Here is a 16,847-nt window from a genome sequence, read left to right as displayed (position 1 = left end):
TGAATAAAGATGATATCATCATTGAGAATAAGTCTTTATTTCAGTAATAGTTTCTATAAAATTTTAAATCAAACATTAACGTATACTACGTTACTGATTTCGAATATAATAGGAGTGGAAATGTGACTTAAAGCAGCAACCACTATTATTATAATAAATCTATAAGCTATTCAAATTTGAAAATATTTTTATTCTAAAGTTATAAATTACCAAATTAAAATGTTAAAAATCTATAAATATTTTTATTGTAAAGTTATAAAATAACTAATTAAAATGGTATTTGTTTACAATGATTCAATTTAAAACTTTGTCTTTTAGAATATGTTTATACTTTTATTTAACTTGTGAAAAATTTATATTGACATATTCTTAGAGTTTGTAAATGAAATACATAATGGTATTGTAAATATGTAATAATAATAAATCAATAAATCATAAATCGACAGAAAAATTAATAAAGGAAGAAACAGCATTTCAGTTAAAAATCAATTTATTTTTTTTTATTTATTTCATTTAAACAATGTAGGAAGCGTATGGAGAAGCATATCCAGAAGTATAGATGGAAGGAGCGTTGTATCCATAGTATCTGTAGTTGTAAGCCAGAGGAGCATTGTAAGCCAATGGAACAGATGAGACAAGTGGTACAGTGTATGAGGTAGCGATTAAACCAGGCTTGGGGGCTGGTTGTGGTTCAGGAGCTGGGACAGCCAGAGCTGAAGCGACGAGCGCAACAAAGATTACCTGAAACAACACAAATATCAAATTTCAGTTAAATCTATGATGAGAATAAATATTAAAATTGCGCATTTTTAACAAATATACAAAATTAATGAAATTATAAGTGAAATATGATACTTACCAATTTAAACATATTTTGAATATTGTGGTTGTACTGGCTAAGGATACAAACTGAAGATATTGAAGTGAAACCATCTATTTATACTAAAGAGCGAGACACGATAAGAAAGTTATTTAGATATGTAAGACAGAATGTCAAATTAGTTCATTATCTCGATTACTAAACCTAAAAAAATATTTTTTAATATTAATAATATAAAATTAATTATGTTCTTTAAGATGTGGCTGAAAATTAAAAAAAACTTCATTCAGATAGTCAATGGATTAGATTAACTTTAATCAATGCTTCAGACCTCAGAGACTCCATCCATTATGTTCCTTTAGCGTATGTCCTCTACCATATATTCTTCATACATTTAATTATGTAATTTAATAAAATTGAGGTGTTATTTTTAAATTATCTACTTAAATATCATATTGAAATAGCATATTTCAAAAATCACATATTGGAAAGAATAATTCCATAAACAAAAATTTAGAGTCATAAAATAAATACTAAAGTAAATCAAATTTTTAATTTTTTTTCTGATAAGTAACTTTATTTTTAGAAAAAATTTACTGAATGGAGAAGATATCTTCATTAGGGAAAAGCTTTATTTCAGTAACTGTAATATTTTACATCAAACATTAACGGATCGAAAAAATTAAATATGGATACTAAGTTATTGATTTCGAATGTAATTGGAGTGAAAATGTGATTTACTAACATCAACCACTGTTCTTACAATAAATCTATAATCTAATAAAATTTGAAAACTTTAGAAATCTATAAATATTTTTATTGTAAAGTTATAAAATAATAAATTAAAATGGCAGCAGTTTATAAGGTTTCAATTTAATGTCTTTTAGAATATGTTTATACTTTTATTCAACCAGAAAATAATTAATACATAAATTTTTGGTAGCATTGCTTCATATCCATAATGACATATTCGTAGAGTTTGTATATTAAATACATAATTTTATTGTAAATATATAATAATATTATATAAATAAATCTATATCGCCAAAAAAATTAATAATGGAAGAAAAAGTATTTCAGTTAAAAATCAATTTATTTTTATACATATGTTATTTCATCTAGACAATGTATGAAGAATATGGAGAATAAGCGTATCCAGCAGGAGCGTTATATCCATAGTATCTGTAGTTGTAAGCCAGAGGAGCATTGTAAGCCAATGGGACAGATGAGACAAGTGGTGCAGTGTATGAGGTAGCGATTAAACCAGGTTTAGGAGCTGGTTGTGGTTCAGGAGCTGGGACAGCCAGAGCTGAGGCGACGAGTGCAACAAAGATTACCTAAAACAATACAAATAAGAAAATATAATTAAATCTATGATAAGCATATAAGTTTAAAATTACGTATTTTTAACAAATATATTATAGGTAAAACATGACACTGACCAATTTAAACATATTTGAATATTGTGGTTGTACTTGCTTAGGATACAAACTGAAGATATTGTAATGAAACCATATATTTATATTAAACAGCGAGACACGATAAGAAAGTCATTTAGATATGTAATAAATTTGTTATTAGTTTACTCGATTATTAAATCTTAAATATATTTCAATTTTAATAGTACGAATTTAATTAGTATAAGAAAAATTAAAATTAGCTTAAGATATCTTTCATATAAATTGCTGTGTGCTTTTTAACATCTTTAGTTGTACCTTTTCTCATCACGATATTCTCAACATGTTAAAATTTGTAAGTAGTGTCAAAGTTTAACGACAAAACCAGACGAATATAATTATTATTTTGTAATTATATAATTAATTTAAAAATTAAACGATGAATTTGTTAGAAGGCCATTACTATGTAAATTGTTAATTGAAGAATTATTATTTTAGGTAATCTTTATTGCTCTCGTCTCTTCGGCGTTTGCAGTTCCAGCTCCTGAACCCAAACCAGCCCCCAAACCTGGTCTAATTGCTACCTCTTACACAGCTCCAGTTGTTGCGTCTGCTCCACTTACATACACTGCCCCGCTGGCTTACAACAGCCTTGGTTATTCCACATATTATGCTCCTTCAGTGTACTCTTATTCCCCATATTCTTCATACATTGTTTAAATGAAATAAAATAATCAGCAATTATGTTTTTTTTTTAATTTACAGGCCATGAAAAAATAAGTCCACAAACAAATTTTAGTAAAATAAAGAAATGTTAAAGTAACTAACATTTTTAAAAGCTGAATAATACCTATAGATATGGTCATCGAAATTAATTAATAACTTCAGTAAAAATATTTTAGATTAAACTTTAAAACTTAAATCGAGAAACAATATCATTGTTTCCAAATTTAATGTAAATAAAAATGAGCCTTATTAGCTACAACCACTTTTCAGTTATTGACTTAACTTATGTTAGACGTTAATTTTATATATATGCAGAGTGAGGTCTAGCATTTCAAGAGAAGTTCCCTGCGCCCAATTTATTTATTTTTTCTATTTTATAGAGGTTGGAAAATTATTTTTGTATACTGGATTTAAATGTTAATTAATACATTCAATAGATCCATTATAATATTACCTTTCATATTAATGTTGCTGTTCTGTATACATTAGCGCCAAACCAACCTTCATTCATTGCACCTACGATTTCAGTTAACCATTATTAGTCAATACTGAAGTGCTTTGTTTAAGCATTTTGAATACTAGATGAGATATTCTATTAGATTTTAGTTTAGAATAGAAGTGAATTTAATGTCCAGAAAATATTGTACTTGTTTTTTAATTAAATATTTAAAGTAAAATAAATTATATTAGAATCGAAAGTGAAAAAAAGGACACGGTGTCATCGTGTAGAATAAAACATTTCTTAAACATAATCTTTGGATTATATTTTTATAAAGTACAAATAAACAAAAAATTAATAAAGAATAAGCATATCAGTTCAAAATCAATTTATTTTTTATACAAATGTTATTTCATTTAAACAATGTACGAAGCGTAAGGGGCGTAACCAGAAGCATAGATGGAAGGAGCGTTATATCCGTAGTATCTGTAGTTGTAAGCCAGAGGAGCATTGTAAGCCAATGGAACAGATGAGACAAGTGGTGCAGTGTATGAGGTAGCGATTACAGCAGGTTTGGGGGCGGGTTGGGGTTCAGGAGCTGGGACAGCCAGAGCTGAAGCGACGAGCGCAACAAAGATTACCTAAAACAATACAAATAACATCAATTAAATCTATGACAAACATAAAATATTAAAATTACGTATTTTTAACAAACATACAAAATTAATGAAATTATAGGTAAAATATGACACTTACCAATTTAAACATATTTTGAATATTGTGGTCGTACTTGCTAAGGATACAAACTGATGATATTGAAGTAGAATCAAGTATTTATATTAAAGAACGAGACACGATAAGAGAGTCGTTTAGATATGTACGTAAGGTTGCATGGCAAATTTGTTAATTATCTCAGTAATAATTTAACATAAATAATGTGAATTTAATTACCTGATTTAAGATGTACATGCTGAAAAATTATTACTTCTTACACAGGTGATTTTGTTTGTCTGTTCTGCTGTCATACGGTACACCCCTTGCTTACAGTAGCTATAGGCACTCCAGATTTTATGCTCCTTTAGTGTATTCTTATTCTTCATATTCTTTATAAGTTCTTTAAATTAAATAATATAATCATCAACTATTAAAATGTGATTTTAATATTACAAAAACATTAAAACTCGACAACCAAATATTAATTTATTTCTTATTATGATAGAGATTTTCTCAAAATATCAACATTTCAATAGTTTTAAAAGCTGAAAAGTAAAGTTAATAGACGAATATTTCTGAATAGATAGAGAAAAATAGTAAAGATTTCGTAAGTGAAAATATTTCATTAATTCACCATAATAAATTTGATTAAAAATTAATGATAATGCAATTGTTTTTAATGTACTACTAGCACCAGAAATTTGTTCGTTATTACTGATGTGTATAGTCTTCACAAAAATTTATAATAGTTCGATCCATAGAATCAAATTTGATACAATACATTTACAAAGTTTCCAATTAATTTTAGGAACAAACTTATTCTTTTATTTATAATATGAATAAACCATTTCATAAACATTTGGTAGTACCTATTCCTCTCATGTCATATTGATGTAATCTTATAATCTTAGAGTACAAATACATAATTTTAAAATAAATTTATAATAATAACATATACATGTTAATTAATATTGTTGTTCATAAACATTATTTTCATCATCATGAATCGATAAAAAAATTATAAAGGAAGAACAAGTATATCAGTTAAAAATCAGTTTATTTTTTATACACATGCTATTTCATTTAAACAATGTAGGAAGCGTATGGGGCGTATCCAGAAGCGTAGACGGAAGGAGCATGATATCCATAATATCCGTAGTTGTAAGTAAGAGGAGCATTGTAAGCCAGTGGTGCAGAGTATGAGGTAGCAATTAAACCAGGTTGTGGGGCTGGTTTTGGTTCAGGAGCTGGTACTGCAAACACTGCAGCGATGAGCGCAACAAAGACCATCTAAAATAGTACAATTAATAAAATTTAGTAAACTCAAAAATGCAGATTGATTCTATGATACAGCAAACATTATATTAAAGTGCGAAAACTACCCTCTGAAAACTTTCAGTGGGTACATGAGGGTGTTGTATCTTGTGTCTGTTGAACACATATTGTTAACTTATAAGTTAATTTTGTTACTTACGAATTTAAACATGTTGTTATTTGTGATTGAACTTGAACACAAACTGAATGCAGTAAATGCCTGACAACTATTTATATTAAAGAAAATATGATAAGTGAGAACTTGTAATAAATGATAGAGTTTCAAATCTTAATATCTTTTCCAATACATATGTAATTAAATTCATATTAGAAATTTCTGGAAAAATTTACAAATTCTAGCTAATTATCATTTTTGATTCTAAATTTCACTAATCGACATGTATTTTTAACTGTTTTTGTTTGTTTATTATATATGAATAAAACATAATAAATATGCAAGTACTTATTTTCAGAAGACTTATTTAATAGTATTTAATAATTTTAAGTACCTAAATTATTTGTTAATATTTAATACATTTCACGATCTGTAATTTACCAATTAATTCACAACAAAATAAATTTTGCTTTATCGCGATCGTATTAATCATTGTTAAAAATGGCTTGAAAATACTTTTTCTATTCTTAATATGTTACATTTTTTTAACATGATTGTCAACTTATTATTCTGAAGATATCCTGTACATTGTGACTACTAAATAGTAGCAATGGTCAAGTATCAAAACATTATTGCGGCAAGGTATCTACGTGACGTGAATTTGACAGGAGAAATTCAAATTTGTTGAAATTTATTTGTACATAGGTGTATTAAAGATATAATATATTGTATCCATTTCTAAGACAAAATTAATTTATCAAATAAAATACAACGTATATTCATATTTATTTTTCAATATTGTTTAATTATCGACTAAATAGGCCTAATGAGCAAATTGTGTCGAATATGTTAGTAAAGGTCCATGAAGAAGAAAACTGATGATAAAAATTAGGACAAATGTTGGGTTTGGTTAAACAAATGGAAAATTTAAGCGATGAATGTTACAAACTTGATATAACAAATATTTTTTAATATTATATTTAAATTTGATTATTTATTTATGTTTCATTATATAAATGAATTTCATGAGTAATTAAACCATGATTGTGGCTTATTTTGTTCAGGAATTTTCATACCAACCACCGAAGTCACAAAAATTACAATGTAGAGCTTAATAAAGTAATTATTAAAAATAATTCTTCTCTTTTAGCAATCGAGGTAATTAACAAATTGAACAAATTATATTGCCTTTACTTATCTAAACAACTTTTTTATCACGTCTGGTTCTTTAATATAAATACTTGTTTCACCTACAATATCTTCAGTTTGTATTATTTACAAGTACAACAACAATATTTAAACATGTTTAAATTTGTAAGTATTCTATTTTACCTACAACAATATTTATACAACAATGCACTTTATAATACATATTTTAATGTTGAATATTAGTCATTAATTCGTCATATGTATTTCTTTAAAATATGTTTAACGAATTATTTTAGGTCATCTTTGTTGCCCTCGTAGCTTCAGCTCTGGCTGTCCCAGCTCCTGAGCCAAAACCAGCCCCGCAACCTGGTCTAATCGCTACTTCATACACTGCACCATTGGCTTACAATGCTCCTCTTGCTTACAACTACGGGTACTATGGATATCACGCTCCTTCCGTCTACGCCTCTGGATACGCTTATTCCCCATACGCTTCATATATTGTTTAAACGAAATAACATGTATAAAAAATAAATTGATTTTTAACTGAGACTTCTCTCTTATTATTTTTTTTGTCGATTTCTTAGTATTTAAAAATAAAATTCATCATCATCATCATTCAAAATAATCATAATTTCACTTTCAATTTTAATATAATTTATTTTACTTTTAATATTTAATTCAAAATCAAGTATGATTTATATGTATGTTCTTTAAACAAAATATAATATTTTCAAAAGATTGATTTCACTATTTTAAACTAAAAACTAATAAATTAATTTTAGTCCTTTAATTAATTAATTAATTGTATTTTTTCAATAAACCGACAAGTGTCATTATTTTCTTCACATCACTAGATATAAAATTTGAAGTGATGTTACAAATACTTTTTCGATGATTGATTTATAAAATTATTATTAAAAAATAATAAACATATAACATAATCGATGTTAATGTCTAAGTTAAGTCAATAACTAAAACTGGTTGTAGCTAATAGGATTCATTTTTATTTACATCAAATTTAAAAACAATCCTATTGTTTCCAGATTTAACTTTTTCTATCCGTTAATGTTTAATCTAACATATTATAGTACATTTAACTGAAATTATTAATTAACTTCGATGACCATCTTTTCACTATTTTTATTTATCTATAGGTATTATTCAGTTTTTAAACATATTAGTTACTTAAACATTTATTTATTTTTTTAAAATTTGTTTATGGGCTTATTTCTTAACAGCGTGTAAATTAAAAAAAAAACATAGTTGCTGATTATTTTATTTCATTTAAACAATGTATGAAGAATATGGGGAATAAGAGTACACTGAAGGAGCATAATATGTGGAATAACCAAGGCTGTTGTAAGCCAACGGGGCAGTGTATGTAAGTGGAGCGGACGCAACAACTGGAGCTGTGTAAGAGGTAGCAATTAGACCAGGTTGGGGGGCTGGTTTGGGTTCAGGAGCCGGAACTGCAAACGCCGAAGCGACGAGAGCAATAAATATTACCTAAAATAACAATTCTTCAATTAACAATTTACATATAAATGGTCTTCTAATAAATTCGTCAATTAATTTTTAATTTAATTATGTAATTACAAAATAATTATTATATTCGTCTGTTTTTTGTGGTTAAACTGTGACACTACTTACGAATTTGAACATGTTAAGAATATCGTGATGTACTGACAAAAGGTACAACTGAAGATGTTAAAATGCACACATCTATTTATATGAAAAATACGTAATAGTTATTTATCAAATATTTTAAAATACCTTAAGCAAATTTTAATTATTTTTTTTTCCGATACTAATTAGATTCGTATTATTAAAATTGAAATATATTTAAGATTTTACAATCGAGAAAATTAACGACAAATTTATTAAATATCTAAATGACTTTCTTATCTTGACTCGTTTTTTAATATAAATAAATGGTTTCACTTCTATGTCTTCAGTTTGTATCCTTAGCAAGTACAATCATAATATTCAAAATATGTTTAAATTCGTAAGTGGCATATTTTATCTATAATATATTTGATAAAAATACGTAATTTTAATGTTTTATGCTTGTCATAGATTTAATTAAAATTTGTTATTTGTATTGTATTAGGTAATCTTTGTTGCGCTCGTCGCCTCAGTTTTGGCTGTCCCAGCTCCAGAACCACAACCAGCCCCCAAACCTGGTTTAATCGCTACCTCATACACTGCACCACTTGTCTCATCTGTTCCATTGGCTTACAATGCTCCTCTGACTTACAACTACAGATACTATGGATATAACGCTCCTTCCATCTATGCTTCTGGATACGCCCCATACGCTTCGTACATTGTTTAAATGAAGTAACATATGTATAAAAAATAAACTGATTTTGAACTGATATACTTATTCTTTCTTTATTAATTTGATTGTCTATTTGTAGTTTATAAAAATATAATTCGAAAATCATATTTAAGGACAGTTATATTTTACTCTAACTAAAAATTAACAGATTATGTGTACTAGTATAACCAGAGCACTTCAGTATCAACTAGTAATGGTCAACTTATGAAGTCGCAGGAGCAAAGTATGACAGTAGGTTTGATGCCAATGTATGCCAATATTCATATTTAAGTTAATATTTTAATGGATTCATTAAATGTATTAAATATCATTTAAATTCAATATACAAATAATTTCCAAAACTAATTTTCTAACTCCCTTAATATAGAAGAAATAAATAAATAAATTGTACACAGGGAACTTCTCCCGATATGCTAAAACCTCAGTCTGCACATATATAAAATTTAAAGTGATCTTATAGCTATTTTTACGATGTTTGATTTATAATATTATTATTAAAAAATAATAAACATATAACATAACATAATCCAAGTTAACGTCTAAGTTAAGTCAATAATTAAAAAGTGGTTGTAGCTAATACGGCTCATTTTATAGTATATTTTACAGAAGTGAATAATTAATTTCGATGACCATCTATTCACTTTTTTTATTTATCTATAGGTATTATTCAGTTTTTAAAAATGTTAGTTACTTTAACATTTCTCTGTTTTATTAAAATTTGTTTGTGGAATTATTTTTTTAACGCATGTAAATTAAAAAATAACAAAAAAACATAGTTGCTGATTATTTTATTTCGTTTAAACAATGTATGAAGAATATGGGGAATAAGAGTACACTGAAGGAGCATAATATGTGGAATAACCAAGGCTGTTGTAAGCCAACGGCGCAGTGTACGCAAGTGGAGCGGACGCAACAACTGGAGCTGTGTAAGTGGTAGCAATTAGACCAGGTTTGGGGGCTGGTTTGGGTTCCGGAGCTGGAACTGCAAACGCCGAAGCGACGAGAGCAACAAAGATTACCTAAAACAATAATTCTTCAATTAACAATTTACATAGAAATGACCTTCTAACAAATTCGTCATTAAATTTTTAATTTAATTATGTAATTACAAAATAATAATTATATTCGTCTGGTTTTGTACTGTGACACTACTTACGAATTTGAACATGTTGAGAATATCGTGATGTACTGACAAAAGGTACAACTGAAGATGTTAAAATGCATACATCTATTTATATGAAAAATACGGAATTGTTATTTATCAAATATTTTAAAATATCTTAAGCTAATTTTAATTATTTTTTTTTCTGATACTAATTAAATTCGTATTATTAAAATTGAAATATATTTAAGATTTAACAATCGCGAAAATTAAAGATAAATTTATTAAATATCTAAATGACTTTTTTATCGTGTCTCGCTTTTTAATATAAATAAATGGTTTCACTTTAATATCTTCAGTTTGTATCCTTAGCAAGTACAACCACTGTATTCAAAATATGTTTAAATTGGTAAGTGGCATATTTTATCTATAATATATTTGTTAAAAATACGTAATTTTAATGTTTTATGCTTGCCATAGATTTAATTAAAATTTGTTATTTGTATTGTTTTAGGTAATCTTTGTTGCGCTCGTTGCTTCAGCTCTGGCTGTCCCAGCTCCTGAACCAAAACCAGCCCCCAAACCTGCTGTAATCACTACCTCATACACTGCACCACTTGTCTCATCTGTTCCATTGGCTTACAATGCTCCTCTGGCTTACAACTACAGATACTATGGATACAACGCTCCTTCCATCTATGCTTCTGGATACGCTCCATACGCTTCATACATTGTTTAAATGAAATTACATATGTATAAAAAATAAACTGATTTTGAACTGATATACTTATTCTTTATTTATTAATTTGTTTGTCTATTTGAAGTTTTTAAAAATATAATTCCAAAATCATGTATAAGAACAGCTATATTTTACTCGATATTACCAAGTACTTTTTTCACTTTCGATTTTAATATAATTTACTTGACTTTTAATATTTAATTCAAATATTCAATATTTCCAGAACATTAAATTCACTTCTATTTTAAACTAGAAATTAATAGATTATCTCTACTAGTATTCAGAATGCTTAAGTAGAGCACTTTAGTACCGACTAGTAATGGTCAACTTTTGAGGTCGTATGACAGTAGGTTTGATGCTAATGTATGCAGAAAATCAATATTAATATCAAAGGTAAGATTATAATGTATTTAATAAATGTATTAAATACCATTTAAATTCAATGTACAAATAATTTTTAAAACTAATTTTCTAATTTCTATAATATAGAAGAAATAAATAAATCAACTGTACACAGGGAACTTCTCACGAAATGCTAAAACCTCACTCCGCACATATATAAAATTTAAAGTGACGTTATGCTACTTTTACGATGTTTGATTTATAAATTTATTATTAAAAAATAAATATAACATAATCGAAGTTAACGTCTAAGTTAAGTCAATAATTATAAAGTGATTGTAGCTCATTGACTCATTTTTATATTATATTTTACTGAAGTTAATAATTAATTTCGATGACCATCTTTTCACTTTTTTTATTTATCTGTAGGTATTATTCAGCTTTTAAAAATGTTAGTTACTTTAACATTTCTGTTTTATTAAAATTTGTTTCTGGAATTATTTTTTCACAGCGTGTAAATTAAAAAAAAACATAGTTGCTGATTATTTTATTTTGTTTAAACAATGTATGAAGAATATGGGGAGTAAGAGTACACTGAAGGAGCATAATATGTGGAATAACCGAGGCTGTTGTAAGCCAACGGTGCAGTGTATGTAAGTGGAGCAGACGCAACAACTGGAGCTGTGTAAGAAGTAGCAATTAGACCAGGTTGGGGGGCTGGTTTGGGTTCAGGAGCCGGAACTGCAAACGCCGAAGCAACGAGAGCAACAAAGATTACCTAAAATAATAATTCTTCAATTAACAATTTACATAGAAATGACCTTCTAACAAATTCGTCATTAAATTTTTAATTTAATTATGTAATTACAAAATAATAATTATATTCGTCTGGTTTTGTACTTAAACTGTGACACTACTTACGAATTTGAACATGTTGAGAATATCGTGATGTACTGACAAAAGGTACAACTGAAGATGTTAAAATGCACACATCTATTTATATGAAAAATACGGAATAGTTATTGATCAAATATTTTAAAATATCTTAAGCTAATTTTAATTATTTTTTTTTTCTGATACTAATTAAATTCGTATTATTAAAATTGAAATATATTTAAGATTTAACAATCGCGAAAATTAAAGATAAATTTATTAAATATCTAAATGACTTTTTTATCGTGTCTCGCTTTTTAATATAAATAAATGGTTTCACTTCAATATCTTCAGTTTGTATCCTTAGCAAGTACAACCACTGTATTCAAAATATGTTTAAATTGGTAAGTGGCATATTTTATTTATAATATATTTATTAAAAATACGTAATTTTAATATTTTATGCTTGTCTTAGATTTGATTAAAATTTGTTATTTGTATTGTTTTAGGTAATCTTTATTGCGCTCGTCGCCTCAGCTCTGGCTGTCCCAGCTCCTGAACCACAACCAGCCCCCAAACCTGCTGTAATCGCTACCTCATACACTGCACCACTTGTCTCATCTGTTCCATTGGCTTACAATGCTCCTCTGGCTTACAACTACAGATACTATGGATACAACGCTCCTTCCATCTATGCTTCTGGATACGCTCCATACGCTTCGTACATTGTTTAAATAAAATAACATATGTATAAAAAATAAAATGATTTTGAACTGATATACTTATTCTTTCTTTATTAATTTTTTTTTGTCTATTTGTAATTTATAAAAATATAATCCAAAATCATGTTTAAAAACTGTTATATTCTACTTGATGTCACCAAATCCTTTTTTTCTTTCGATTTTAATATAATTTATTTTCCTTTTAATTTTTAATTCAAAAACATATATAATTTATATCTATGTTTTTTAAACAAATTTTCAAAACATTAAATTCACTTCTATTCTAAACTAAGAACTAATAGATAATCTCTAGTAGTATTCAGAATGCTTAGCACCTTAATACCGACTAGTAATTGTCAACTGAAGTCGTAGGAGTAAAGTATGAAGATAGATTTGATGCTAATGTATGCAGAAAACCAATTATAATATGAAATGTAATATTATAATGTATTTATTGAATGTATTAAATGCCATTTAAATTCCATGTACAAATAATTTCCAAAACTAATTATCATAGTGTATGTTAACGTCGAACAGTCAATAACTGAGAACTGGTTGTAGTTGATAAGGCTCATAAATATTTACATTAAGTTATTGTTTCCAGATTTCAGTTTTTTGTCTGTTAAAGTTTAATCTAAAATATTATAATATATTTTACTGAAGATATTAATTAATTTCAATGACCTTCTTTAAAAATTTTAGTTACTTTACCATTTATTTATTTTATTAAAATTTGTTTAAGGGCTAATTTTTTTTATAGCATGTAAATTAAAAAAAAAACATAGTTGCTGATTATTTTATTTTGTTTAAACAATGTATGAAGAATATGGGGAATAAGAGTACACTGAAGGAGCATAATATGTGGAATAACGAAGGCTGTTGTAAGCTAGCGGTGCAGTGTATGTAAGTGGAGCAGACGCAACAACTGGAGCTGTGTAAGAAGTAGCAATTAGACCAGGTTTGGGGGCTGGTTTGGGTTCAGGAGCTGGAACTGCAAACGCCGAAGAGACGAGAGCTACAAAGATTACCTAAAATAATAAATTTTCAATTAACAATTTACATAGAAATGGCCTTCTAACAAATTCGTCATTTAATTTTTAATTTAATTATGTAATTACAAAATAATAATTATATTCGTCTGGTTTTACAGTTAAACTGTGACACTACTTACGAATTTGAACATGTTGAAAATATCGTGATGTACTGAGAAAAGGTACAACTGAAGATGTTAAAATGCATACATCTATTTATATGAAAGATATGGAATAGATGTTTATCAAATATTTTAAAATATCTTAAGCTAATTATAATTAATTTTTTTCTGACACTAATTAAATTTGCATTATTAAAATTGAAATATATTTAAGATTTAATAATCGAGAAAATTAACGACATATTTATTAAATATCTAAATGACTTTCTTATCGTTTCTTACTCTTTAATATAAATAAATGGTTTCACTTCAATATCTTCAGTTTGTATCCTTAGCAAGTACAACCACAATATTCCTAAGATGTTTAAATTGGTAAGAGGCATATTTTATTTATAATTTATTTATGTTTGTTATAGATTTAATTGAAATTTGTTATTTGTATTGTTTTAGGTAATTTTTGTTGCGCTCGTCGCTTCAGCTCTGGCTGTCCCAGCTCCTGAACCAAAACCAGCCCCTAAACCTGCTGTAATCGCTACCTCATACACTGCACCACTTGTCTCATCTGTCCCATTGGCCTACAGTGCTCCTCTGGCTTACAACTACAGATACTATGGATATAATGCTCCTTCAATCTATGCTTCTGGATACGCTTATTCCCCATACTCTTCATACATTGTTTAAATGAAATAAAATATTTTCAGAACATTAAATTGACTTTTATTTTAAACTGAAAGGTTTTATTTTATCTCAGATAGATGCAATAGTTCCAGACAATTATATTTTAATTGAAAAGACAATGATAATACTTTTATTAAATTTGCAATAACGTGTTAAATTTTTTTTCTAGAAATGCTCAAAACTTCTGTTGATTTTGTCATATTTCCAAATTTTTACAATACAATTTTGACATGTGCATAATCTATACATTATTTTTAATATTAATATTGATCTAATGGATAATAATTATTCTTAAAATTTATAATAGACCCTCTGACCTAGGAGGTCAATGTCTTGTTGTTTACAATAAATCACAAAACAGATCACGTAGAACATTTCTAGATAACCTGCAAGATACTCGAAAACACTACATGTGAAAATGTGACAGTAGAAATAAAGTATATATAATATTTATTAAATGAAAGTGTTTTTTGAATGTGATAAAAATATACCATTATTTGAAAAATGACATATACTGTGTCATATAATCATAAATAACAAAAAAAAAGTAATTTTCTTGGGTTAAATATAATTCTATTTAATTTCTAATTCTATTCTAATCTAAACTAATTCGCCTTCAAAAATTCCAGTAATTAAGCAATTATCTGAGACGTAAGATGTATTTATCATAATTACTAATTACTATTAAGAACCAGCTCCTGAAACAAAATCTCTAATGACGTCTTTACAAGTTAACTCATCAGTTAGATTTCCTTTCCACTGACTTAGACTGGTCCCTTGGTTCCCATGGTTCATCTATTTATGATAAATGCAAACGTATGTTTTATTTGACAATTGGTTTTCATAAATTAATTTTGTCTCAAAAAATATATGTATATTTTTATGTATCTTACATATGTGTTCAAAATATTTCAACAAATTCACATCACGTAGATACCTTGCCCCAATAAAATGCTTTGATACTTGACCATTGCTACTGTTTAGTAGTCACAATATGCAGGATACCTTTAGAATAATAAAATAACAATCATGCTAAAAAAATTTAACAATTTAATACTAGAAGAATTGACTGGGGAATTCCCAATCTATCATCCAAATATTTTGTTTTGCAGCACGAATAAGCAATATTACGTATAAATAAGTAGAAAATTGCTAAAGTAAATAAATTAAACAGGATAGTAACTACAAAATTAACATTTGCACTGTTTTATATTAAAAGTAATACCCATTAAATAACACCAAATTGTTTGATCAGTATAAATCGTAATTCGATAGTGTTAAAGAACCTAAAAACATTGAATCATTGTTGTTAAAAATATCATACTTTATTTACTCTAGAATAGTTAAAAATTGTGGTTATAAAAGATAGATTATTATTAGTTTTAAATAAATAGAAAAATGTAAAAGTAAATCAATTATATATAATTGTCCGTGTTTTTCTTGAACTAAAATGTGTATCAATTGTATTTATAACAGTACAATGACCTTATAAAATTCACATTTATACTATTTTATATTAAATCCATCAAAAAATTGAACTACTATATAGTTTGTATCAATATTAAGTATTAAAAGTCCTAAGAACTTTCAGTTGGCATCCTTGTTAAAAATATCTCCACATTAAAAATTTTGATTTCATTTTATTGGTATGCTTCTATTAACGTTGAATTATAATTATGTTTATATATGTTTTGCAGCTCTTTTAACCGTCCGAATGATTTATATTTCAAATAATGGTTATTATTTGTGAACCCTGCTCATTTTAAATAGCTAAGTAACGTATATTGGAGATGCTTAGGTAAATCCAAATTAAATTTTAAATTCAGAATAGTATCTGTATTAAATTGCACAATATCTACGTGCCATGAAAATAAAAACCTTCACGCGCGTATTTCACACTAGACTGATATAAATATGTGTGCCTTCTTTCCTTCGGCTATCAGTTGGTTTCGATTGATTAGCAATACCTCACCATGTTTAAAATTGTGAGTATTTACACTTAAACAACTTTTAGTTCAGTCTTAATTAATCTATTATTTTTACAGTTCGTATTCCTCGCTCTCGTAGCCTGCAGTTTGGCTGTGCCAGCTCCAAAAGCTAAACCTGATCCACAATTATTGGCTGCCTACAGTGCTCCCTTGGTTGCTGCTCCGATCTCCACTGCTTACACCGCTCCTTTGGCTTACTCTGGTTACGTCGCTGCCCCGTCTGTCTATGCTG

General features: G+C 27.3%; 6 protein-coding genes across 19 annotated transcripts; 4 read left to right on the top strand and 2 right to left on the bottom strand.

Moving 5' to 3' along the window:
* Positions 1–472: 472 nt before the first annotated feature.
* LOC109605051 (neuropeptide-like 4) lies at positions 473–4,160 on the bottom strand. Its single transcript, XM_049962819.1, has 2 exons — positions 4,139–4,160; positions 473–741 (listed from the first exon to the last, which is right to left on the bottom strand). Exons 1-2 carry the CDS (start codon positions 4,148–4,150, stop codon positions 514–516), a joined length of 240 nt encoding a protein of 79 aa, XP_049818776.1. The 5' UTR covers positions 4,151–4,160; the 3' UTR covers positions 473–513.
* Positions 4,161–5,093: 933 nt separating this feature from the next.
* Positions 5,094–14,030, bottom strand: LOC109605050 (neuropeptide-like 3). 12 transcript variants are annotated; one of them, XR_007547202.1, is made up of 2 exons: positions 13,968–13,983; positions 5,094–5,386 (listed from the first exon to the last, which is right to left on the bottom strand). XR_007547202.1 is itself a non-coding variant. In XM_049962821.1 (2 exons), the coding sequence occupies exons 1-2, from the start codon at positions 13,977–13,979 to the stop codon at positions 9,816–9,818; spliced, it is 234 nt and encodes a 77-aa protein (XP_049818778.1). In that variant the 5' UTR covers positions 13,980–14,010; the 3' UTR covers positions 9,792–9,815. The 12 variants fall into 12 exon arrangements, 3 of the variants coding, with proteins under 3 accessions (XP_049818778.1, XP_049818777.1, XP_019877178.1); XR_007547203.1 differs by lacking the exon at positions 13,968–13,983 and adding an exon at positions 12,123–12,138; XR_007547204.1 differs by lacking the exon at positions 13,968–13,983 and adding an exon at positions 10,175–10,190.
* On the top strand, positions 6,795–7,220 carry LOC126264514 (neuropeptide-like 4). Its single transcript, XM_049962823.1, has 2 exons — positions 6,795–6,839; positions 6,971–7,220. The coding sequence occupies exons 1-2, from the start codon at positions 6,828–6,830 to the stop codon at positions 7,181–7,183; spliced, it is 225 nt and encodes a 74-aa protein (XP_049818780.1). The 5' UTR covers positions 6,795–6,827; the 3' UTR covers positions 7,184–7,220.
* On the top strand, positions 8,620–9,053 carry LOC109605038 (neuropeptide-like 3). The gene is made up of 2 exons (XM_020021604.1): positions 8,620–8,682; positions 8,788–9,053. Exons 1-2 carry the CDS (start codon positions 8,623–8,625, stop codon positions 9,010–9,012), a joined length of 285 nt encoding a protein of 94 aa, XP_019877163.1. The 5' UTR covers positions 8,620–8,622; the 3' UTR covers positions 9,013–9,053.
* Positions 10,426–12,878, top strand: LOC109605047 (neuropeptide-like 4). 3 transcript variants are annotated; one of them, XM_020021616.2, is made up of 2 exons: positions 10,426–10,529; positions 12,584–12,878. In XM_020021616.2, the coding sequence occupies exons 1-2, from the start codon at positions 10,518–10,520 to the stop codon at positions 12,806–12,808; spliced, it is 237 nt and encodes a 78-aa protein (XP_019877175.1). In that variant the 5' UTR covers positions 10,426–10,517; the 3' UTR covers positions 12,809–12,878. The 3 variants fall into 3 exon arrangements, with proteins under 3 accessions (XP_019877175.1, XP_019877174.1, XP_019877176.1); XM_020021615.2 differs by lacking the exon at positions 12,584–12,878 and adding an exon at positions 10,635–10,902 and having other exon boundaries at positions 10,435–10,529; XM_020021617.2 differs by lacking the exon at positions 10,426–10,529 and adding an exon at positions 12,444–12,478.
* Positions 14,031–14,293: 263 nt separating the features above from the next.
* On the top strand, positions 14,294–14,679 carry LOC126264513 (neuropeptide-like 4). Its single transcript, XM_049962818.1, has 2 exons — positions 14,294–14,321; positions 14,400–14,679. The coding sequence occupies exons 1-2, from the start codon at positions 14,310–14,312 to the stop codon at positions 14,628–14,630; spliced, it is 243 nt and encodes an 80-aa protein (XP_049818775.1). The 5' UTR covers positions 14,294–14,309; the 3' UTR covers positions 14,631–14,679.
* Positions 14,680–16,847: the final 2,168 nt, after the last annotated feature.

Source organism: Aethina tumida, chromosome 2 (assembly GCF_024364675.1).
Source record: "Aethina tumida isolate Nest 87 chromosome 2, icAetTumi1.1, whole genome shotgun sequence".
In the NCBI taxonomy this organism is placed as follows: Eukaryota; Metazoa; Arthropoda; class Insecta; order Coleoptera; family Nitidulidae; genus Aethina; species Aethina tumida.
The sequence above is the reverse complement of the archived record's forward strand: the minus strand, read 5'-3'. Positions and strand labels throughout refer to the sequence as shown.